General features: G+C 37.3%; 1 protein-coding gene across 1 annotated transcript in view; it reads right to left on the bottom strand.

Moving 5' to 3' along the window:
- Positions 1-16,392: 16,392 nt before the first annotated feature.
- Positions 16,393-24,932, bottom strand: part of LOC106092506 (netrin-A-like) — a 135,639-nt gene continuing 127,099 nt past the window's right edge. The window contains exons 5-7 of the mRNA XM_013259388.2: positions 21,714-21,779; positions 21,322-21,631; positions 16,393-16,994 (exon numbers count right to left, since the gene is read on the bottom strand). Of these exons, the coding sequence (XP_013114842.2) occupies positions 16,853-16,994; positions 21,322-21,631; positions 21,714-21,779 (518 nt within the window). The 3' untranslated portion in view covers positions 16,393-16,852. The remainder of the gene's footprint in view (positions 16,995-21,321; positions 21,632-21,713; positions 21,780-24,932) is intronic.

The following is a 24,932-nucleotide window of genomic DNA, read 5'->3' as shown; positions in this document are numbered from 1 at the left end:
TTATCTTTTTTGCCTAAGAACAGATGCCGGGAAAAGAACTCGACAAATGCGATCCATGGTGGAGGGTATATAAGATTCGGCCCGACCGAACTTTGCACGCTTTTACTTGTTTAATCTCAAATTCATCGCCGTTACAGTGAGATATGAGAGATTACTCGTTGCACACTGAGTCATATGAAAGCGTCTCGTTGTCATTTTCAAAAGTTGAACTGATCACACAAATCGTTTGCAAACTGCTTTTTTTTCTCATATAGACGAGTAAAGGCGTGCTACGTTGAGTTTTTTGGTAGCTATATCCAAGTATAGACCGATCTGAGCCATATGCGACACGGATGTAGAAAAGCCTAACACAAGTCACTGTGCCCAATTTCAGTGAAATCGGATTATAAATGAGCCCTTAGGGGGCCAATAATTTAAATCGAGAGATCGGTCTATATTGCAGCTATATCCAAATCTGGACCGATCTGAGCCAAATTCAAGGAGGATGTCGAAGGCCCTAAAACAACTCACTGCCACAAATTTCGGTGACATCGGACAATAAAAGCGCCTTTTATGACCCCAAAATCTTAAATCGGGAGATCGGTATATATGGCAGCTATATCCAAATCTGCACCGATATTGACCAAATTGCAGAAGAATGTCGAGGGGCCTAACACAACTCACGATCTCAAATTGCGGGGAGATCGGATAATAAATGCGCCTTTTCTGGGCCCAAAACCTTAAATCGAGAGATTGGTCTATATGGCAGCTATATTCAAATCTTGACCGATTTGGGCCAAATTGAAGAATGATGTCGACTGGTCTCACACAACTCACTGTCCCAAATTTCAGCAAAATCGGATAATAAATGTGGCTTTTATGGGCCTAAGACTCTAAGTCGGCGGATCGGTATATATGGGGGCTATACCAAGATATAGTCCGATATAGCCCATCTTCTTCTATATGAGGTTATAGACCGATTTGGAATGTACTAGATACAGTTGTTGACAGTTATAACAGAACACCACATGCCAAATTTCAGACAACTCGGACAAAAAGTGCGTCTTCCAGGGGCTCAAAATTCTGATCGGTTTATATGGGAGCTATATCATGGTATAGACTGATTCGGACCGTACTTGGCACAGTTGTTGAAAGTTATAGCAGAACACCACATGCCAAATTTCAGCCAAATCGGACAAAACTTGCGGCTTGTAAGGGCTCAAGAAGTCAAATCGGGAGACCGGTTTATATGGGAGCTATGTCTAAATCTGAACCGATATAGCTCTTTTGCAATCCCCAACGACCTACATCAATATTAAGTATCTGTGCAAAATTTCAAGCGGCTAGCTTTTCGCGTTCGACCTCTATCGTGATTTCGACTGTCGAGACGAGGTGTACCAACGGAATGACTAGATAAGTATACGACCATCCTATGGAGCCCTTCAGCAAAAAGAGAGATTGATTCAGATTTCTGCGATTGCACGTTGTACAACGCATGTATTCGGGTACATTTTGCTTCAGATAAAGTATTTTTCTTGTCGTCTGCTTTCGTAGTATGAAATTCGTACGAAAGCAGACGACAAGAAAAATACTTTATCTGAAGCAAAATGTACCCGAATACATGCGTTGTACAACGTGCACTCACAGAAATCTGAATCAATCTCTCTTTTTGCTGAAGGGCTCTTTTTATACCCACCACCATAGGATGGGCGCATACTTGTCAAATCATTCCGTTGGTACACCTCGTTTCGACATTCTGTGTTGATCTTGATTTAGCTATGCCTGTCCGTCCTTCCCTCTGTCGAAATCACGATAGCGGTCAAACGCGTGAAGCTAGCCGCTTGAAATTTTGCACAGTACTTAATATTGATGTAGGCCGTTGGGGGATTGCAAATGGGCCATATCGGTTCACATTTGAATATAGCCCCCATATAAAGTGATCCCTAGATTTGAATTTCGAGCCAATTAGAAGCCTCAAATTTCATCAAATTCGGTTGAAATTTGGAACAAAGACCTGTGTTATGACTTCCAACATCCATGCAAAATGTGTGTATATATACAGATGTAGACCGATTCCCGGATTTGACCTTTTGAGACTCAATTTTCATCCGATTTGGTTGAAATTTGGAACAAAGACTTGAGTTATAACTTCCAATATATATGCTAAGTATGAATGACGAATTTAGTACACCCCCATACTATGGTGGAGGGTATAAAAAGGCCCATATAGACTGATTCGCCGATTTCGCTGAAATTTGGTGAACTGTATTAGGCTCTTCAATATACCTGTTAAAAATAGCCTAGATCGGTCTATATTTTGATATATTGACATATTTTTCGATTTCGCTGAAATTTGTCACAATGGGGCGTGTAAAGACTATAGACGATCGTACCAAGTATGGTCTACATCGTACTATGTTTGTATATAGTTGCCATATATGTTTGCCGATCACCCGATTTAAATTGTAGGGCTCGTAAAACACTCATTAATTAACAGATTGTTCTGAAATTTGGAGCAGTGAGCTGTATAAGGTTCTTCGACCTCCGTGCTCGTCATGGTCCAGATCGGTCTATATTTGGTTAAACCCGTCATATATACCGATCTCCCGTTTTACAACTAGGAGCCATAAAAGCCGCAAATATTATTCGATGTCACTGAATTTTTGGTACCAAGAGTTATATAAGAGTCCTTAATATCCCGAATATGGTGAAGATCGTACTATCTTTGGATATAGCTACCATGTAGACCACCCTCTCGTTTTATGTTCAAGTAAAGCGAATTGTGAAAGCTCCCTCGACGTCCCAGGTAATTTGGGTCCAGATCGGACCATATTTCGATATAGCTGCTAAGGTTTGAAAAATGCCGTATTTTCCATCGGATTTGTGGTAATGAGATTTATATGTATATCCGAGGTGGTGGGTATCTAAAGTTCGGTACCATATGCAAACTGCAGAAAATGTTTGCTATTTTAGCAAAAAATTACTGCCGTCCCATTTTTAGCAGGTTTTCTGTTGTAACAGTTTAGCTTTTTGTTTTTTCTACTAACACATTTTTCTGGGTGTATATGTAGTTTCACAAATTATTTTTCTTTAACCCCCTTTGGACAATTTAATTTCTCTTACTTTTCAAACTACACTCGTAAATCTGCAAAAATTTTCCCATCGAGAACGATGATGAAAAAAACCGATAATTCGAAGCCTTCATAGGTATCTGTAATTGAGAGCTCCATTATTGTTCTGCGCTGAAGAAGGAATGCAAATTCCACAACAAAATACTTCATATGCACTTGATTACCACCTCCATGGACATGATGATGCTCATTTTTGGGCAGACAAGGATTCCAAAGCATTTCATTCTGGGCTTTTTCCGAGTGCTTGTCTTTTGGGATATCACTTCTAACGAGTAAATATTTAAATCTCGTTTTTTGTATTTTTTTTTTATTGATTTTTGAATTTAAGAAGAAGAATTTATTGCAACTACAGGTGGAAGTTATGCATTTTCTTTTGGTGTTACATTGCCATGCATTACAGGAATTGATTTCTAAAGGAGCGTGTGGGAGAAATCTTGTACAATGACGTACAGTTATTTTTTGCTGAGGTACTTATTGCTCTTGTCAATTTTACAGTACATGGGTGGGGGGAAAGATGACCCTGGCAAGTTGGGTCCGGATTGGCCCATATTTCGATATAGCTGCTAAAGTTTCAGAAATGGAGTGATTTTTACCGAATTTGAGGTTTATATGTATATCCAAGGTATTGGGTATCCAAAGTTCGGTACCCAAAGTTCGGTATCTAAAAGCTGCAGTCAATTTTGTGTTAGGCTCTTCAGTGTCATATAGGGCCCAGGTCAGATAAAGCTGTCATATATACCGATCTCCCCATTTCAAGTCTAGGGGCCGTAAAAGACAACATCCCTATTATATTTGGTTTAGATCGGTCTTTGGATATAGCTGCCATACATAGTGATCTCCCTATTTACTATAAGGTCTTGGGACCATGAAAGGCGCATTTATATTCCGATTTCGCTGAATTTTGATACAATGAGCAGTATTAGGCCAATGAGCAGTATCGCACTATTTTTGGATAAAACTACCACAAAATCAATCTTCCGTTTTATGGTCTAGGGCGGTGAAGTGTGCTAGACTCCTCGACGTCGCTGGCGAGTTTGGTCAAGATCGGCTCATATTTCAATAAAGCTGCAAAGTCTTCATAAATTTTGTATTTTTCACACGATTTAACACAACGAGGTAAATATGTATATTAGGGCGGATTGATTTTTTTACTGTATAATACCCTACACCTACCCTATAAGTACAATGTAGGACCTATTTCCAATTCTGAACCATTTTTTGATGGACCTCGGCGAGCAAAAATATGTTCAAACTGTAATAACTACGGTTGACATTATTGTAAATTACCCAAAATCTGATGACGAAAGCTATAACTAACACTGAACCGATTTCCATGAAATTCACCAGTAATGTCGAGAGTCATTAGAAAATCCTTCCTGCAAAATTTTGAGAGAATCGGATAACAAATGACCATTTTATTGCATTATTACTGCAAATCGGACAAACATATATATGGGAGCTATATCCAAATCTGAACCGATTTCTTTGAAATTCACACGTAATGTCAAGAGACACAAGAAAAGCTTTCCTGCCAAATTTCGATTGGCAAATGACCATTTTATTGGAGTATTACTGCAAATCGGATGAACATATATATGGGAGCTATACCTAAATCTGAACCGATATTTTCCAATTTCAATAGGCTTCGTCCCTAGACCAAAATACACTCCCATACAAATTTTGAAGAAGATCGGATGAAAATTGCGACCTGTAGTTTGTACACAAATTAACATGGGCAGACAAACAGACGGACATAGCTAAATCGAATCAGAAATGAATCCGAGTCGATCGGTGTATTTATCAATGGGTCTATCTTTCTTCCTTTTGGGTGTTACAAACTAATTCACTAAGTTATAATACCCTGTACCACAGTAATGGTGTAGGGTATAACAAACCCGCTCTAATGTACATATATCCGAGTCGGTGGATATCCAAAGTTCGTTTTTATACCCTCCAATTTAGGATGGAGGGTATAAAAGACCCTGTTTAAGACCCCATAAACTATTGTATATTCCTGATCGTTTTGACACTCCGAGTCGATCTAACCATGTCCTTCCGTCCGTCTGTCGAAATCACGAAAGCCGACGAACACGTAAAGCTAGACGCTTGAAATTTTGCACAGATACTTAACTTTGATGTGGGATGTTGGGCATTGCAAATAGGCCATATCGGTTGAGATTTGGATATAGCTCCCTTATAAACTGATCTCCCTATTTGACTTTTTGAGCCCCTGGAAACCGCAATTTTTGTCCGATTTGGCTGAAATTTAGCACATAGTGTTCCGTTATGACTTCCAACAACTGTGCGGTCCAAATCGGTCTATAACCGGATATAGCTCCCATATAAACCGATCTCCCGATATGACTTCTTGAGCCCCAGGAATCCACAATTTATGTTATGACTTCCAAAAACTGTGCTAAGTACGGTCCAAACGGTCAAAAACAAGATATATCTCCCATATTTTAGCAGAATCCATGGTGGTAGGTTGCCAAGATTCGACCCGTCCGAACTTAGCACGATTTTAATTGTTTTTTTTTACTTGTTTGTTAGTATGACAATTTTTTATATTTTCTTGTTTAATGATTTTTTTTTGTTTTTAGGTAAGTTATGCAAGTGATTTTCATATGGTAAGTTATGTAACGAAAATATAGTGAGTAGTTAATTGATCACGGTAAATATCGATGTGATAAAAGGAGGAACTTAGGGGCTTAAGTTGGCAAACGAAAATATGAATCATACTGGGGAAAATGGTTTTAAATGTCCTCATAGAAGAAAAAGGGGAGCTCTCTTGGCAACATTGAAGGATTATCCACGATGTGGATAATGATATCCACGATGTGGATAATGATATCCACGATGTGGATAATGATATCCACGATGTGGATAATGATATCCACGATGTGGATAATGATATCCACGATGTGGATAATGATATCCACGTTGTGAGATATCCACGATGTGGATAATGATATCCACGTTGTGGGATATCCACTATGTGGATAATCGTATCCACGTTGTGGATAATGATATCCACTATGTGGATAATCGTATCCACGATGTAGATAATGATATCCACGTTGTGGGATATCCACGATGTGGATAATGATATCCTCGTTGTGAATAATGATATCCACTATGTGGATAATCGTATCCACGATGTAGATAATAATATCCACGATGTGAGTAATGCTATCCACGTTGTGGATAACGATATCCACGATGTGGATAATGATATCCACGATGTGGATAATGATATCCAGGATGTGGATAATGATATCCACGATGTGGATAATGATATCCACGATGTGGATAATGATATTCACGATGTGGATAATGATATCCACGATGTGGATAATGTTATTTACGATATGGATAATGATATCCACTAAAAGGATAATGATATCTACGTTGTGGATAATGATATCAACGATGTGGATAATGATATCTACGTTGTGGATAATGATATCCACGATGTGGATAATGATATCCACGAAGCGGATAATGATATCCACGATGTGGATAATGATATCCACGATGTGGATAATGTTATCCACGATGTGCATAAAGATATCCACGATGTGGATAATGATATCCACTAGGTGGATAATGATATCCACGATGTGGGTAATGATATACACGATGTGGATAATGATATCCACGATGTGGATAATGATATCCACGATGTGGATAATGATATCCACGATGTGGATAATGATATCCACGATGTGGATAATGATATCCACTATGTGGATAATGATATCCACTATGTGGATAATGATATCCACGATGTGGATATTTATATCCACTATGTGGATATTTATATCCACTATGTGGATAATGATATCCACGATGTGGATAATGATATCCACGATGTGAATAATGATATCAGCGGTGTGCATATTGATATCCACGATTTGGATATTCCTCAGCAATTTGTTCAAATGTGATTCAACTATTGGCCGATACTTTTTCTTCAATTCATTTATGTTTTCGCCTGTTGTTAGCCTGCTCGGGCGTCCAGCAAGCTCTTCGTGGTTCATATCTGCTTGGCCCTTTGACAACTTTGTGTACGACCGATAAATGGTGCTTTTATCCAATCTAGCTTCACCGTATGCCAAAGTCAACTTTTGGAATGCAATAGAAGACCATTTGCTACTGATTAGTCTTTTGAAGTACAATGTAAGGTGTAATGCATTTTCGCCCCTAGACATATCAAGCCAATTATCAGGACATTTCTTCGTGGTATTTTACCTTTTGGAATTTATAATTCACCAATTGCAGGCTGCTGGCTGACATATCGTTTTATCTGGTTATGTCGTTTTAAACCCACTTATGGAAACCATTGTTAGCTTGTCCTCCAACTGATTATGCAAAGCTTTCACACATATAGCCAGACATATGAAAAGATTCAATGATATGTTCATGACATTGGATGCGAAAGGTAAAGTTTCAGTTTTCCTAGAAAAATATTTAAAAAAAAAAAAATTTCGTTTAAATTCAAATTTTATAAAAATTTTTTTAAAAAATTACATTTTCATAGAAATTTTTAATGAATAGTTTGGGTGATACTTGATTTTCATACGAAGCGAAAGAGTTTGATTTTTTGTTCTTCTTCTTCTGTGCATATTCGATTGTTGTTTCCTCTTTGAGGCTTAAATGCGTGGTGATTCCTCCTTGTTGCCGATGTCCGAACTGCCTGTAATTGTGGTTTAAAGGACATTTTATGGCATCTGATTGTGTTGCCATAGGCAACAACTTCTGTCATTGTCCTGCAATTGTCATTGGCTGATGTCCGCGTTAGCGTTGTTGTAGCGATACCGTAACGGATGCGATAGGAAGCAGTTGTTGTTACTATTGTTGTTAACAGACCACGAGTATGATATATGTTCGATACGATGAATTATTATCAATTTGTTGTTGTCATTGCTGTGCTGTTGTTGTTATATTTTAAATACTCCAATGCTCTACGGACGGACAGACGATATGGCACCGATAGACATGCGTTGGCTATGTTGTTGGAATTCATTGTTGGCATATTTTAAATGTCTCTGGGCGTTAATTACAAATACGAAACGAGACTACAATAATTCCTACCAGCCTGCCACATCAGTTGATCAGTTGGCCTTTCTCTCTATTCCTCAGTTGCTCCGCGGCAAATTGCAAAGTATTAAGGACTCACTCACTGGCAATGCACACATTGTTCAGGGATTAAATTAAATATTGTTTTTTTTTTTTATTTGTTGCTTTCCTGTCGTATCTTTGGGATGCAAATCAGTTGAATATATGTGACGAAAAATTGTGCAAATTTTTAAAGTATATCAAATAATTTCAATCGCTTAAAAAAAACGATATGAACTTAAGAACAAACTAAAAAATTTCCTATGGAAAAGAAATTTTGACAAAATTTCCCATAGATATGAAATTTTGACTTAATTTCCTTAGAAATTACCACAGATGGTACATAATAACCCCGTCGTGAAACTAGACTACTACATTTTTTGATATCTGAAGGGGGGGGGGTGGGGGGGGGCGGACCCTCCCCCTTACCCTAATTTTCAGAATTTCAGCGAAATTTTTTGTGCTCTCATATAGTACCCTAAAAATAAAAATTTGGCATCCAAATTTCGGATGGGGTACCTAGGGGGGCAGCCCCACCCTAAAAACTACCAAACATATATTTAGACCAATCACGACAACATGGGACTCAAATGAAAGGTATTTAGTATAAGAAAACGTATCTCATATCCAATTGTCGGACTAAGTGTTAGGGGGACCACCCCAATGGCCAAAACACCCCTAATTCGGGCATATTTACCGACCATGTCAATGTAGAGCTTAAATACAAGGTATTGGGGGTAGAGCAAGAATTTATACACATTTTCGGGACAAATTCTTTGGGGGTCTACCTCTTTCCCAAAATACCCCACAAACAGCAATTTTTTAATGACCATTGCAATATGGGGCTCAAATAAAGGTATTTTGACACCCAAATGTGGGACCATGTATTTAGGACATTTCGATATAGCTGCTATGGGGCATAGGGTATGAGTTTTTCACCGAATTTTTAACGAAAGGTGGTTTACGTATATACCCGAGGTGGTGGGTATCCAAAGTTGGGCGCGGCCCAACTTAACGCCCTTTTTTTTTTTTTTTTTATTAGTCTATAGATATTATAATCCTTACAGACTAGACTATATACAATATATATAAACTAAGTTTAATAACTACGAATTCAGCAAAATAATAATCTTTTTCTTTAACGAATATTTGTTTTCGCACAGATCTATATTATTGTAAAATTTATTAAATTCAACACATGAACGCCTAAATGGGTCATTGTTCGCAAAATTCGTACGATAGTATTCAACATAAAGAAGATTAAAATTTCGTTAGGGTCTCAGCGGCACGTTCAAGTAGATGTGGTCCAACAGAAACTCCGACTTCAAGTTTCCATTTAGTATATTTAACATGAAATTCAGATTCAGCATTGTACGCCGACTTTCCAACGAAGGCAATTTGATCAAATTTAATCTTTCTTTATAAGATGGTGAAGTATTAAATGTCCAGTTACGTCTACGTAAGCAGAATAACACGAACTGTTTTTGTAAGGACTCAATTGAATTGCAGTGGATTTTATAATTTGGGCACCATATTATAGAACCATACTCCAGTATCGGTCGAACAAGGGATGTGTATAGATTTCTTGTGACGATTGGATCAACAAACTCTTTGCTCCAACGCTTAACAAATCCTAAAGAACCATAGGCTTTATTGATCGTCAAAGAAATATGTGATCTATAGTTTAACCTTTGATCTAACAAGAAGCCAAGATCCATGATTGAGTCCACAGTTTCTAGGGGCGAACCGTTTATAGAGTAAATTGTTGTTAGATGATTTAATCTGTAAAACGATATATGTTTACATTTTTTTACGTTCAATTCCATTAGATTCAGTTGACACCAATCGTATAATCGGTCAAGGTCGGTAGTTGTAGTTTCAGTTGATCTGTGTCATTTTGAATGGTTTTGAAAAGTTTAACATCGTCTGCATACATAAGTACTCGAGAGAAAGTGGCAGTGGATGGTAGATCATTAATAAATAATGAAAACAAAATAGGCCCAAGATGACTACCTTGTGGAACTCCAGATAAAACATCAATAGTTTTAGAAACAGAATCATTAAATTTTACAGTTTGAGTGCGATTAGACAGGTAATTTGATATCCATGCTAGCAACGAGTCTGAAAACCCCAGGAGGTGTAGCTTGTGTAATAGAAGACTATGATTTACCTTATCAAAAGCCTTACTAAAATCAGTACATATAACGTCAGTTTGCAAACGATTTCTAAATCCTTCGTTTACAATTGTAGTTAATTCCAAAACATTTGTTACAGTGGAGTACGATTTACGAAATCCATGCTGAAATCGTGATAACAGTGAAGAAACTTGATGAGACAGTGAGTCAGTGATGATATTTTCAAGAAGTTTCGGAATAGCGCTAAGCTTTGCGATTCCTCTGTAGTTGGTGACTTCAGATTTACATCCACTTTTAAACAGGGGTATAATGAAAGAATTTTTCCATAATGGAGGGAAATATTGTTTCCGTAAAGATTCATTAAACAATATTGAGAGAACACCGGACAGGGAACTTGCGCAGTGCTTAAGAATATTGTTTGTTTGGAAAATGACGTTTGAAATTTTTTAACGAAACTAGGATTTTGCCTGCCTATAAATAAAAACAAGTTTTGTTTTATCTGTACAATATTATTTTATTTTCTCATTTTTCAATATTTAAATATTATTTTGCATTTTTTTTTGGATTTGTAGTTTTATAATTTAAATATTTTGAATTGACAATTCTATAATGTATTTGTAATATGGGCTTATATTGTGTGGATAATTTGTTCTTTGTTATTCTTTTAATAAATGGACATTTAATCACAATTAAAACGTTCTTTTTGATCTCGGTGCATATGAATGCAGGAGTTGTTAAAAAGGGAAATTATTGCAAAATTTTCAATTTTTCTTCTTTATTTTGTGGCTGTGTGTTACTGATGTTACACAAAAAAAAAATCATAAAAAGCTGGTTAAGCTTTTCATTTCAATTATCAGACTTAAGATGATTAGTATTATTTTTGTTTGTTTTTTGTTTTTATATATAATATTTAATAATTAATAAAATAAACATATAATTATTGTTGATAGTTTATTAAGTAAATATTTTTTATTTAGAGTATATTACATATATAGTTATTAATACTATTTCGTCGACACTTAAATAGAAATGTGTGTGTGTGTTTGTGTGTTAGGATTAGTTAATATTGCTGTAATTTTTGTGGTTTATTTTTCTTTTTTTTTTGTATAATTAATGTTAATTTTTATTATTGACATTTTGATTATTGTTTAGGTTGGTTGGTTGGTTGTTGTAGGTGACATTGGCATTGACATTTTATATAGGATAACAGTGTACACAATAGTTGGTAAGCAGTTTTTGTTTTGTTATGGCAAAGGGTAAAGAGTTACGTTTTTTTGTTTAGCAGAAAGTTAGTTTTTGTTTGAGTTAATGTTTTTTTATATATTAGTTTAATGCTGGAGGTATAATTTTTCTTTAAACTTTAAATATATCATCAAGCTTCTTCTTCATCTTATAAACAAATTCGTTATCGTCGTTTTCTGTTTTTTTTTGTTTTGATTACAAAATAATTTTTTTAATTAAAAATTAAAAAAATATTTCTTTATCGAAAACATTTGTGTTTCTTACCAACACTTCTTTTTTTCTGAATGTGTTTGGTTTATATATGGCTTTTTCGTTTCCTTAATGGTTTTTTTCTTCTCTTTAATAGGTATATAGGAAATGTGTTTTTGTTTTCGTTCTTAAGAAAAATTGTTAAAAATTAAAAACTATTTTGATTTTTATTTGTATTTCACAACTACTATTTCTAATAAAAACTAAAGAAAAAAACTTAAAATAAAAGCATGAAATTGATGATTTACAAAAGTTTAAAAATAAAAAAAATAAATAAATGCAGTTAGTATATGATAATGAAAATTTTTGTATTATAAAATAAATTTATAAAAAAATTGTGGGAAAAATTGTAGCACACTTTGATGGCGAGTTGTCAGTCAGACGTTAATGATTGCAAACGTTAAACTCGAGGCCAAGAGGGTAACTTCTTTTTAAACATGATTTTATTGAATCCAATATTTCGTTCTTTCGTTAAAGGACATCTTCGGGGATAAAAAAAAAACAAAAATGAAAACAGAATAGCAGAGTTTTTTATTAGTTTGGCCATTAGTGCAAAGGTTAGCATGCCCGTCTATGACGCTGAACGCCTGGGTTCGAATCCTGGCTAGACCCTCAGTGGTGGGTCTAGTGGTTTTCCCCCCTTACTGCACTCATTGAGATGTGAGAAGTTTGCCCCTGTTCCTTAGTGGAATGTTCATGGGCAAAATTTGCGATTTGCATTTACTATTTTTTTTTTTTGAATTCAATATTTCGTTCTTTCTTTAAAGGACATCTTCGGGGATAAAAAACAAAAAAAAAATTAAAAACAGAATAGCAGAGTTTTTTAAATTAGTTTTGCCATTAGTGCAAAGGTTAGCATGTCCGCCTTGAAGACATTGACGAAAATGTCAACAGGATTACGAATGCCCTGGCACTGGGGTCCTTCGAAGAGAGTTGTCCTCTTGGGGAAAGCAAATCAGCCCAAGAAAAACTCTGGATGACCGGGGAGATTCGCAATATTGGGAAAGAGGTCCGCAGACTTTTTAACAGAGCACGTCTTAAAAAAAGCGGAAGTTTGTTGGTCGGTGTATTACACACGGCTCAAGGAATACAATAAGATTAGGCCAGAGCGGCAAAACGTGGAAGCTTTTCTGGGAACAGGTCGATAGCGTTAATGATGACGCAAAAGTAAAAAAGTTTCTCTCAAAAACCCTAGTCCAACGTGAAACTTTAGTAGACGACATGGGAGTGAGAGCAGAGACAACGCAGGACATGTTGTGGCTTTTGATGAAAACCCATTTTCCACAGGATACGGAGGGACTCACGGAGACACCGGAATCTTCTAATAATGAGATTGAATGAAGGTTTAAAATTACGCAATTTATGGCGAAGGTGAATCCTTGAGGGGCTAGAAATCATGTAAGTCACCCGGACCTGATGGAATATTTCCGGCGTTACTACATTAAGAGGCAGACTATCTGCCGCCTCATGTGGCCAATATTTTCACAGCATGCCTAGGACTTGCATATACTCCGAAACCCAGGCAGGAGGCAAGGGTAGTGTTTATACCCAAGCCCGGCAAGGCGAGTTATGCGACTTCAATGGCCTGCACACCCATTAGCCTTATGTCCTTCCTAATCAAAACCATGATAAAGAGTAAGACAACCAGGGAACTGCTTAAGTACAAACAGCATGTCAAGGGAACGTCGGTGGAGACTGCTCTGCATTTTATCGTCACCCATGTGGGTGACCACCATAACTGACCTTTTAAGGATGCTGATTGAGGAGGAATTTGAACCCGTCTGCTACTTCTAGGGGGTGAGAATCTGAACAAGCTATGCAGAAGGACAGAAAGAGTCTTGCAGATGGCACACAATTGGGCTAGACCTACCTAATAGCTTTGAGGTCCGATCTGTGTGGTGTTCTTTGATGTCACGAGAAGCTTAGCTGCGAGCTACCGGGTGCGTCCACAGTTAGCGGATAGTGGATTGCTCCATTCGGAGTGGCTGCAACGACAGTCGCTGACAATCAGCGGTATCGAATGGAGAGTCTCAGAGAGAAGGCGGGTGGCATCGACTCTTGCACAAATACTGAGTGCCTATGATGCTCTATATGACAAGGCGAGGTATTGGCGCCTTTAAATAACCAATGGCCACTATATTCCCGAGGCGATAGGTCCTTTGGACCGTAACGAGCTTGCTCAACTACAGGAGCTTGGCGAGGATCGCCACCTCCACATGAAAGTGTGGTTACAAAAACAACAACAACAACCTAGGGGTCCCAATGTTAAATCAGAGAAGATTGAAATATGCCTGTTCACGAGGAAGACGAAGGTGGGCCGTCAATGTCAATAAGACGATTTCGATATCTGACAAGGTCAAATACTTAGGTGTGATCTTGGACAGGAAACTGAATTGGAAGTGTCACATTCAGGAGCGTACTGAGAAGGCTCACAGATGTTGGGCACTATGTAGACGGGCCATAGGCTCGAAATGGGGCCTGAATCCAAGGATAGTCCACTGGCTCTACAAGAGCGTGTTTAGACTGGCTCTGCAGGAGCGTGTTTGGACTGCTATGGAGAATATGTGCAACATAAGGACCATACAACAGGTTCAAAGAACATGTTGTCTTGGCATAGGCAGAGCGATGAGGACCACGCCCAAAAGTACACTGGACACTATTCTAGATATCCGACGCATTGACAAAAAGATTAAGTGTAAGGAAGCCATTGCGGCTATGAGACTTAGGTTAGGTTTAAGTGGCAGTCTGCCATCAGACTCACTTGACGTTTTCGAATATGAAGGTTGAAGGAAGATGCCTTCTAGTTCCTACCGTTGAACCATTCAGATCGCTTTAAAAAGCCCAATAATTTGCGAATGTTCACATCCGATGCTCACAGCCCCATCTTTGTAACCATCTATCATTTCTTGGCCTTCGGGCCTGGTCCAGAAAACTTAGTTTACATGTCGAGGCGACGATAGGAAACCTGGAAGCAAAGGAAAAGGTTTCCGATGGGAAACCTGAGATGAACCTTCAAGTCGAGTGCGTGGCACTGGTGCCAGCGGCACATTCTTGGATTGACGGAACCCTAGTATTGCCATCTGGAAGATTGTGGGCCTGGGGGTCTACTTTGGGAACCTAGGGACTAAAGTATGTTTTAGACGGTCCTGCAGGCGGAGATCTGGGCGATCACGGAATGCGTGAAGTGGTGTGGTGCTAACGCGAGGACGTCGAGTGTGAACATCTTTACCGACAGTAAAATTGCCATAAGGGCAATAACAACCAGGACGGTAAGGTCACGAGTCTTGCAGTGTAAGAAGGAGATTAACCCCTTCTCTGAGGATGGAAAAATCCGCATCGTTTGGGTGCCGGGCCATAACGGAGTAGGGGGGAATGAAAGGCCAAAGAATTTGGAGGTGAAGGAGAGAGGACTGCCGTCAATAAACTTAGTGAAGCTTTTCGGTTCGACGCAGTCCGAGTTAAGGGAGTGGGCGACGAATGCGCATGCAACAATGTGCGATCAGCGAAACGGTTGGTAGGACGGCGAAAATCCTATGGGGGGGATCCGGATCGTGACAAGACGAGGCTATTACTGAAAGAAAGTAAGAATTGGGTCAGTATAGCTATTGGTATCATAACGGGATACATAGGACTACGAGCTCAAATTGCAATGTTTGCCCATGAACATTCCACTAAGAAACAGGAGCCAACTTCTCACATATCAATGAGTGCAATCCGATTCAAGTTTTAAGCGCAATGATAAAAGGCCTCATTTTTAGCGGAATCCGAACGGCGTGCCGCAGTGCGACACCTCTTTGGAGAGAAGTTTCATGGCATAGTACCTCACAAATTAGGAGGGGAAAACCACCGTTAAAAATTTTTTCTGATGTTCTCGCCAGGATTCGAACCCAGGCGTTCAGCGTCATAGGCGGACATGCTAACCTCTGCGCTACGGTGGCCTCCATAGGACTACGAGCTCACTTATGTAAAAGCGGTGTGGTAACTGATGGCATGTGTAGGGCATGCGTGGATGATGATGAGACGTTGGAGCATTTCCTTTGTCATTGCCCGGCTTTCGCGTCTAACAAATACCGGTACTTAGGTGGGGATACAATACCAGACATAAGCCGACTTAGAGGAGCGGTACTGAAAACAGTTAAGGATTTTGGAAGAAGCACGGAATTATATATAATTTTCTTTTTCGATGTTACTTTATAGTTTTTGAACGCATTACAAGCCGATTACTGGCTTAGGTGTATGTCCATAGTGGTATGGAGCGGATTAATATCTGAAAAAAATGAAACAGATGGTTTTCTCGCTTAGGAAAAACCAATGAAATATATGGAAAAAAAAATAAAGAAAATAAATAAAATCATAGGATTTTTTACTCATTGGCGATTCTCCATAAGTTAACGTTATGCAAATTTTATTTTAATGTTTTGTTAACACGTTTTCAATTTCTAAGAGCAGCGCTTTTTTTAATTTCAACTGCTACTTAGTTAAATTCTAATCATTTAGCAAAAACGCCAATCAGACAGTATCAGAGAAGACCCTTCGTGCCCTAATGGCGTGTTCTTGTGACGATTTGCTTAGAGCAACTATTAGGTATGCTATAATTTTGTCCACAACTTTTTTTATAATTATTTTTTTAAAACTATTTATATTGCTTGCATATCTTTGTTTTTTTGTAAGTGTTATTGATACAAACTACATATACGTTTTTATTAATAATGAAATCTAAATAATATAAAAAAGTTATCCTTAATTTATACAAAATTTTTTTTTCTTGTTGCATTTGGCAAAGTTTTCATTTCCGGCTTAAAAGTTATGTGAATATGATAATTTTTGCTTTTTTGTTATCATGTTATGTTTTCTTCATATTTTAGTATTTAAATTTTTGTGTGTGTATATGTATGTATGTGTGTTTTAAATGATATACTCGTATTAATATGTATTTATATAAACAAATCATAATATAAGTTAAAATTAAAAGAATACAAAAAAACACTACATTTAAATTTATTCGCATGTACGCGCTCTGCGCTGGAAACGTTTCATGCGTCTATACCATTCATCCTTCCATTCGATGACAATTGAGCGCGGGCCTATACCCAAATAGCCGGGTGGAGCTTCAGAATCTTTGCCCAAAATTAAATAAGATCTGTAAAAAGGAAAAACAAATGGGATAAAGATTATAAGGATGAAATCAGAAAATGTCATTTCTATGTGAAATTTTGTTAAAATATCATTTCTAAGGGAAATTTTGTCAACATTTCATTTCTATGGGAAATTTTGTCAAAATTTCATTTCTATGGGAAATTTTGTCAAAATTTCATTTATATGGGTAATTTTGTTAAAATTTCATTTCTATGAGAAATTTTGTTAAAATATAATTTCTATGGGAAATTTGGTCAAAATTTAATTTCTATGGGAAATTTTGTCAAAATTTCATGTCTATGGGAAATTTTGTCAGAAATTCCTTTCTATGGGAAATTTTGTCAAAATTTCATTTCTATGGGAAATTTTGTCAAAATTTCATTTCTATGGGAAATTTGGTCAAAATTTCATTTCTATGGGAAATTTTGTTAAAATTTCATTTCTATGGGAAATTTTGTCAAAATTTCATGTCTATGGGAAATTTTGTCAAAATTTCATTTCAATGGGAAATTTGGTCAAAATTTCATTTCTATGGGAAATTTGGTCAAAATTTCATTTCTATGGGAAATTTTGTTAAAATTTCATTTCTATGGGAAATTTTGTCAAAATTTCATGTCTATGGGAAATTTTTATCAAAATTTCATTTCTATGGGAAATTTTGTCAAAATTTCATTTCTATGGGAAATTTTGTCAAAATTTCATTTCTATGGGAAATTTTGTCAAAATTTCATTTCTTTGGGAAATTTTGTCAAAATTTTATTTTTATGGGAAATTTTGTCTGTTAAAATTTCATTTCTATGGGAAATTTTGTTAAAATTTCATTTCTATGGGAAATTTTGTTAAAATTTAATTTCTATGGGAAATTTGGTCAACATTTCATTTCTATGGGGAATTTTGTCAACATTTCATATCTATGGGGAATTTTGTCAACATATCATTTCTATGGGGAATTTGGTCACAATTTCATATGTATGGGAAATTTGTCAAAATTTCATTTCTATGGGAAATTTTGTCAAAATTTCATTTCTATGAGAAATTTTGTCAAAGCTTCATTTCTTGGGAAATTTTGTCAAAATTTCATTTCTAAAGGAAATTTTGCCAGCATTTCATTTCTTAGGCAAATTTTGTCGAAATTTGATTTCCAAAGGCAATATTTTGCAAGTTGAATTTTTTCTATGGGAAATTTTTTGGAATTTCCATTTTTTCTTAGGGAATTTTTTTGGAAATTTTAATATTATAGGAAACCAACTGGCCCTGTGTGCTTCGCTACATCTATAAGTGTTTGCGACCCCCATTGACAAGATCCAAATTTGAAAATTATTTTTTATTCGTATTAAACTCTCAAATAACTTTGATTAGAATCCTATATTGTCCCGTTGGGTATACATGTCCATTTGTGGTGGGCCGAGTCCCCAATGGGAACTCACTAAAATTTTTATGTAATTTTTGAAACTATTCTCAAAAAGCTTTCATTTAAGTCCCACATTGTACCGTTCGGTCTACATATCCATTTGGTACATTTTTTGGAGTGGGGGACCCACCTGGGTATATATCCCAAATTTTTATACAAGTTTCGTATTCTACTCTCGTGTACCTTTCGTTTGAATCCCAACTGTGTCGATCGGCCAACATGTCCATGTTTGGTAATTTTTGGTATGGAACGGCCTCCCTGGTACTTGATTCCAAATTGTTATATAAGTTTCGTAATCTACTTCCAATTACCTTTCATTTGATACCCATATTGTCCCAATCGGTAAACATGTCCGTTTGGGTGGGTTTTGGGGTAGGGCGTCCCCCACGTTTATTTGTCCTCAAACTTTTATACCAATTTTGTGGAGTGGGGGACCCGCCTGACAATATATCATAAATTTTCATACAATTTTCGTATTCTACTCTCAAGTACCTTTTGTTTGAATCCCATACTGTGTCGATCGGCCTACATGTCCGTTTTTGGGTGATTTTTGGTATGGAACGGCCTCCCTGGGACTCGATCCCATATTTTTATATAAATTTCGTACTCTACTTCCAATTACCTTTCATTTTTTACCCATATTGCCCCTCATAGATAAACATGTTAGTTTTGGGCGGTTATTGATAGTGGTGCGGGCTCCTCGACACGTGAGGTCAAATGTTTATATAAAGTTCGTACTCTACTCTTTAATACCTTTCATTTGATACCCATATTGCCCCAATCGGTTAATATGTCCGTTTGGGTGGTTTTTGGGGTAGGGCGTCCCCCCGGCTTTATTTGTCCTCAAAGTTTTATACCAATTTTGTGTTTTTGCATTATCATTAGGTGGCATACAAAATTTCACTTAAAATTGATGCGCACGTCTCCGAGATCTGGTGTTTTTGAAAATTTGGTTTAGGGGGAGGGTCCGCCCCCTCGCGCATATCACTAAATGAAATACCCTATTTTCCGAATATTTCATAAAAATCGGTTCAGCCGTTTTTGAGTCTGTTCGGAGCAAACAAACATAAAGCGCAACACTTTCATTATTATACCCTACAGCACTACTGTGGTATAGGGTATTATAACTTAGTGGATTTGTTTGTAACACCTAGAAGGTAGAGAGATGGACCCATTGATAAGTATACCGATCTACACAGAATCTCTTTCTGATTTGATTTAGCAATGTCCGCCTCTCTGTGCGTCTCTCCATATTTGTGTACAAAGTACAGATTACAGTTTTCATCCGATTGTCTTCGAACTTGGCACAAGCATTTTTTTGAGCCTAGAGTCAAAGCCTATTGAAATTGGAAAAAATCGGTCTAGACTTGTGTATAGCTTTCATATATATGTTTGTCCGATTTGCAGTAATATTGCAATAAAATGGTCTTTTGTTTACTGATTCTCCCGAAATTTGGCAGGAAGGATTTTCTCTTGACTCTCGACATTATTGGTGAATTTAATGGAAATCGGTTCAGATTAAGATATAGCTCTTATATATATATATATATATATATATATATATATATATATATATATATATATATATATATATATATATATATATATATATATATATATATCGCCCAATTTTCACTTCTTAAGTCACTGCAAGCGCATTTGTACAACGCTTTCCTTGACAACTACCACAATATATGAGAAGTTTGGTCGAAATCGGTTCAGATTTAGATATAGGTCCCATATATATGTTCGTCCGATTTTGAGAAATATTGCAATAAAGTGCCCATTTGTTAACCAATTCTCTCGAAATTTGGCGGGAAGGATTTTTTTATGACTCTTGACATTACTAGTAAATATCATAAAAATCGGCCCAGATTGAGATATAGCTGTCATATATGCATATCCCCCGATTTTCACTCCAAGAGCCACTGCAAGTGAAATTTTTTACCAATCTTGCCAAAATTTTGTACAACGCGTTCCTCGACGACTACCACAATATATGAGAAGTTTGGTCGAAATCGGTTCATATTTATATATAGCTCTCATATATATGTTCGTCCGATTTTGAGAAATGTTGCAATAAAGTGCACATTTGTTAACCAATTCTCTCGAAATTTAGCAGGAAGGATTTTTTTATGTTCCTTGACATTACTAGTGAATATCATAGAAATCTGCCCAGATTTAGATATAGCTGTCATATATGCATATCCCCCGATTTTCACTCCAAGAGCCACTGCAAGCGCAATTTTTTACCAATCTTGCCAAAATTTTGCACAACGCTTTCCTCGACAACTTCCACAATATGTGAGAAGTTTGGTCGAAATCGGTTCATATTTATATATAGCTCCCATATATATGTTCGTCCGATTTTGAGAAATATTGCAATAAAGTGCCCATTTGTTAACCAATACTCTCGAAAATTGGCAGGTAGGATTTTCTTATGATTCTCGACATTGCTGGCGATTTTCATAGAAATCGGCCCAGATTTAGATATAGCTGTCATATATGTATATCGCCCGATTTTCACTCTAAGAGCCACTGCAAGTGCATTTATTGACCACTCTTGCCAAATTTTGCACAACGTTTTTCTCGACTACTCCACAATGTCTAAGTTTGCTCGAAATCGGTTTAGATTTAGATATAGCTCTCATATATATGTTCATCAGATTTTGGGTAATTTGCAATAGTTTTGTCATTTGTCAACAGTAGTTTTAACAGTTTGAACATATTTGCTCGAAATTTGATACGGATTGTTTTATAACCCATCTGAAAACCTCCGCCGAGGTCCATCAAAATTGGTTCAGAATTGGATATAGAATTTACATTGTACTTATAGGGTAAGCGTGGGTACAGGTACAGACTTTTGCCCTTCCTTACTGGTTATTACTATGTATTTTATTATTTGCTAAAAAAAACTTACTTATTCATTTTAATTTTGGGACATCTACATTCTAAGTTCTTAATCGGTATGATCCAGGTCATAGGACCTCGTCTTAGTATTGTATTCGTTGTTGCGTACTCGAGGGGTGTGCGCTTGAAAATTGCCTGTATCTGTATGATGTATTTTACGGTTGTGTCCTCCCCCTCCTCCTCCGCCTCCTCGGCGTTCCGATCGTTCCCCATTTCGTCGCTGTCCGCGTCGTTCATTTTTTGATTTTCTTTGGTGTTGTATTGTTCGCTGCTCGTCACCTCGGTACTCTGTTCCCGTCCAATCACCTTGGCCATTATTGCTGGGAGAGAAGCAAAAAATAGGAAAAAAAGGATTTTCTTTTCAATCCGTGGAACTTTAAGGCAATGATTACTCATACTTACCGTAATCTCTTTTGCAAAATTTGTTGAGGTTTAATCTTTTGGTGCTTATCTTGCATTTTTCGCACTCTATAAAGAGAGAAAGGAGAGAAGGAAAATATGAAAAGAATTAATATTTTTATTCAGAAAATAACGAGTTTATGTTAGACAAGTTAGTTCACATCAAATGCAGGTGCAAAGCTTTTCCCTAATGGGTTTAGTAAACAGAAGTTATTTATGGCTGACAAAAATTGGCAAAACTCGAATTTCGACTTCAAAAGAAGGTTAATAAAGATTGGGAATACAACAGCTATCTATGATGACAGATTACAAGGTATTCTTAATGTTGAAAAACTGAAATGTGTCCAATCTCCCTATACATTCTATGCAGCTAGTAATCGACGGATCGTTTTGCAAATACTGAGATGAAAAGGGTAAGGTATCATGCCAACATTCAAATGCGGTTCACTGGGTTGTTGTGGGGTTGGGACGTCCTCTAGGCAAATGTTCCCTAATGTTGATATGCGATTCGTGCTCTACTCCCAAATACCGTTCGTTTGAGCACCGTGTTTCCATAGTCGGCAAACATGTCCGGTTTGGTGGGGGGAGGATGTTTTAGGGGATGGAGCGTCCACTGAGTGAGTTGGCCCTAAAAATATATATCACATTCCTGTTCTATTCTAAAATACCCCCTATTTGGGGGGTGTTGTAGGGGTGTTAAGGCCCCATAGACTAGGGGTGCGAAGGCCCCTTAGACTAGGGGTGGGAAGGCCCCTAATGTTGATAACAGTTTCGTACTCTACTCCCAAAGATCTTTCATTTGAGCCCCATATTGTTATAGTCGGTAAATATGTCCTCTTTGGGGGGCGTTTTGGTGGAGAGGTGGCCCTCCAAAATCTTGCTCCCAAATTTGGATATCAGATTCGTATTCTTCTCAGAAATACCTTTTATTTAAGCCCCATATTGTCATGGTCGATATATATGTCGGATTTATGGGTATTTTAAGGCCTAGGTCCTACTTGGTCCTAAAATTGGATGCGTGATACGTTTTCTACGCATAAATACCTTTCATTTGAGTCCCATATTGTCGTGATTGGTGTATCTATATATTTGGTAGGGTTGGGAGGTGGGGCAGCCCCCCTAGACATCCCGCCCGAAATGTGGATACCAAATTTTTGTTTTTATATTACTATAATAGGCCAAACGAAATTTCGCTTAAATTCCACCACCCATTTCCGATATCTAGCGTTTTTGAAAATTTGGGTAAGGGGGAGGGTAAGTCCCCCCTTTCGATATCAATTGATTCTATTCGGATCAGACAAACAAACAAACACAAATTGCATTTTATACCCACCACCGTAGGATAGGGGGTACATTCATTTAGTCATTCCGTTTGCAACACATCGAAACATGAATTTTTGACTTCAGAACATCAATTTCGGATCGTCGTAAAATCCTAGGATGATTTAACGATGTCCATGTGTCTTTCCGTACGTCGGTTGTTATCACTCTACAGCCTTCAAAAATTGGGATATTGAGCTCAAATTTGGCACAGATACGTATTTTTGATGCACGCTGTTTAAGTTCTTGAACGGACCAAATGGGATCATATTTGGATATAGCTGCCATACAGACCGATCTCCCCAAAAAGGGTCTGAAGCCCATAAAAGTTCTATTTTTTAACCGATTCCGCTGAAATTTTATACAGTGAGTAGTTTAAGACTTCCCAACATCTGACCCAAATATGGTTCAGATTGGACTATATTGAGATAGAGGTGCCATTTAGACGGATCTCCCGATTAAGGGTCTGAAGCATATAAAAGCTTTATTTTTTAACCGATTTCGCTGAAATTTGAAACAGTGAGTAGTTTTATGCCTTCCAACATAGGACCCAAATATGGTTCAGATCGGACTATATTTAGATATAGCTGCCATATAGACCTGAAATTATCTGCCGATAAAAGGTCTGAAATCCCATAAAAGCTCTATTTATTACCCGATTTCGCTGAAATTCGAAACAGTTGGTAGTTTTAGGTGTTCCAATATCCGTCCCATATATGGTTCGGATCAGACTATATTTAGATATAGCTGACATACCGACTGATCTCCCCATAAAGGGTCTGAAGCCCATAAGAGCTTTATTTTTCAACCGATTCCGCTGAAATTTGAAACAGTGAGTAGTTTTACGCTTCCCAACATCCGAATCGTATATGTTTCAGATCGGACTGTATTAAGATGTAGCTGTCAATTAGACCGATATGCCGGTTAAGGGTCTGAAGCTCATAAAAGTTGTATTTATTACCCGATTTCGCTGAAATTTTAAACAATTGGTAGTTTTAGGTGTTCCGATATCCGTCCTAAATATGGTTCGGATCAGACTATATTTAGATAAAGCTGCCATACAGACCGATCTCCCGATAAAGGGTCTGAAGCCCATAAAAACTTTAGTTTTTAACCGATTTCGATTGAAACCGATTGAAATTTGAAACTGTGAGTACTTTTACGCTTCCCAACATCTGACTCGAATATGGTTCAGGTCGGACTGTATTTAGACTTAGCTGTCATATAGACTGATATGCCGGTTAATGGTCTGAAGCTCACAAAAGCTTTATTTATTTCCCGATTTCGTTGAAATTTGAAGTACAAAATTCAACAGTGACTTATATTTATAAGACCACTCAATGTCCGTGCCGAATTTGGGTGCATAAGTTATCCAACTTTCACTGGATTGTGACGAAAGGAGATTTACATACATATATACCCGAGGTGGTGAGTATCCAAAAATCGTCCCGTCCGTATAGACTCAAAAACGGCTGAACCAATTACCTTGAAATTTTCACAGATTGTGTAAGTTAGTCTGGAAAGAAACATAAGCCATATAATTTTTTGATATCAGGAGGGGGAGGGTCCGCTCCCCCTTCCCCAAAAGTACTACCCAAAAACAGAAGTGGACCTATTGGGACAATAAAAGGTATTGGAGTGTAGAATACGAATATTGTATTAAAATTTGAGCCTTATTACCCATCGGGCCACCCCCAACCCCAAAACTCCCCCAAACAGACATGTTGGATGTTCATTTCAACATGGGGCTCAAATGAAAGGTATTCGGGAGCAGATGTCGAATCTGGCATACAAAATCAGATCGAAGTATAGGGGTTCACGCAACCCCTCCAAAACGCCATTGGACCCATTGTGACTATGTGATACTTGGCTGAACCGAATTTCTTTCAATTTTCATAGATT

The sequence above is a fragment of the Stomoxys calcitrans genome, chromosome 4 (assembly GCF_963082655.1).
Source record: "Stomoxys calcitrans chromosome 4, idStoCalc2.1, whole genome shotgun sequence".
Lineage (NCBI taxonomy): Eukaryota > Metazoa > Arthropoda > Insecta > Diptera > Muscidae > Stomoxys > Stomoxys calcitrans.
The sequence above is the reverse complement of the archived record's forward strand: the minus strand, read 5'-3'. Positions and strand labels throughout refer to the sequence as shown.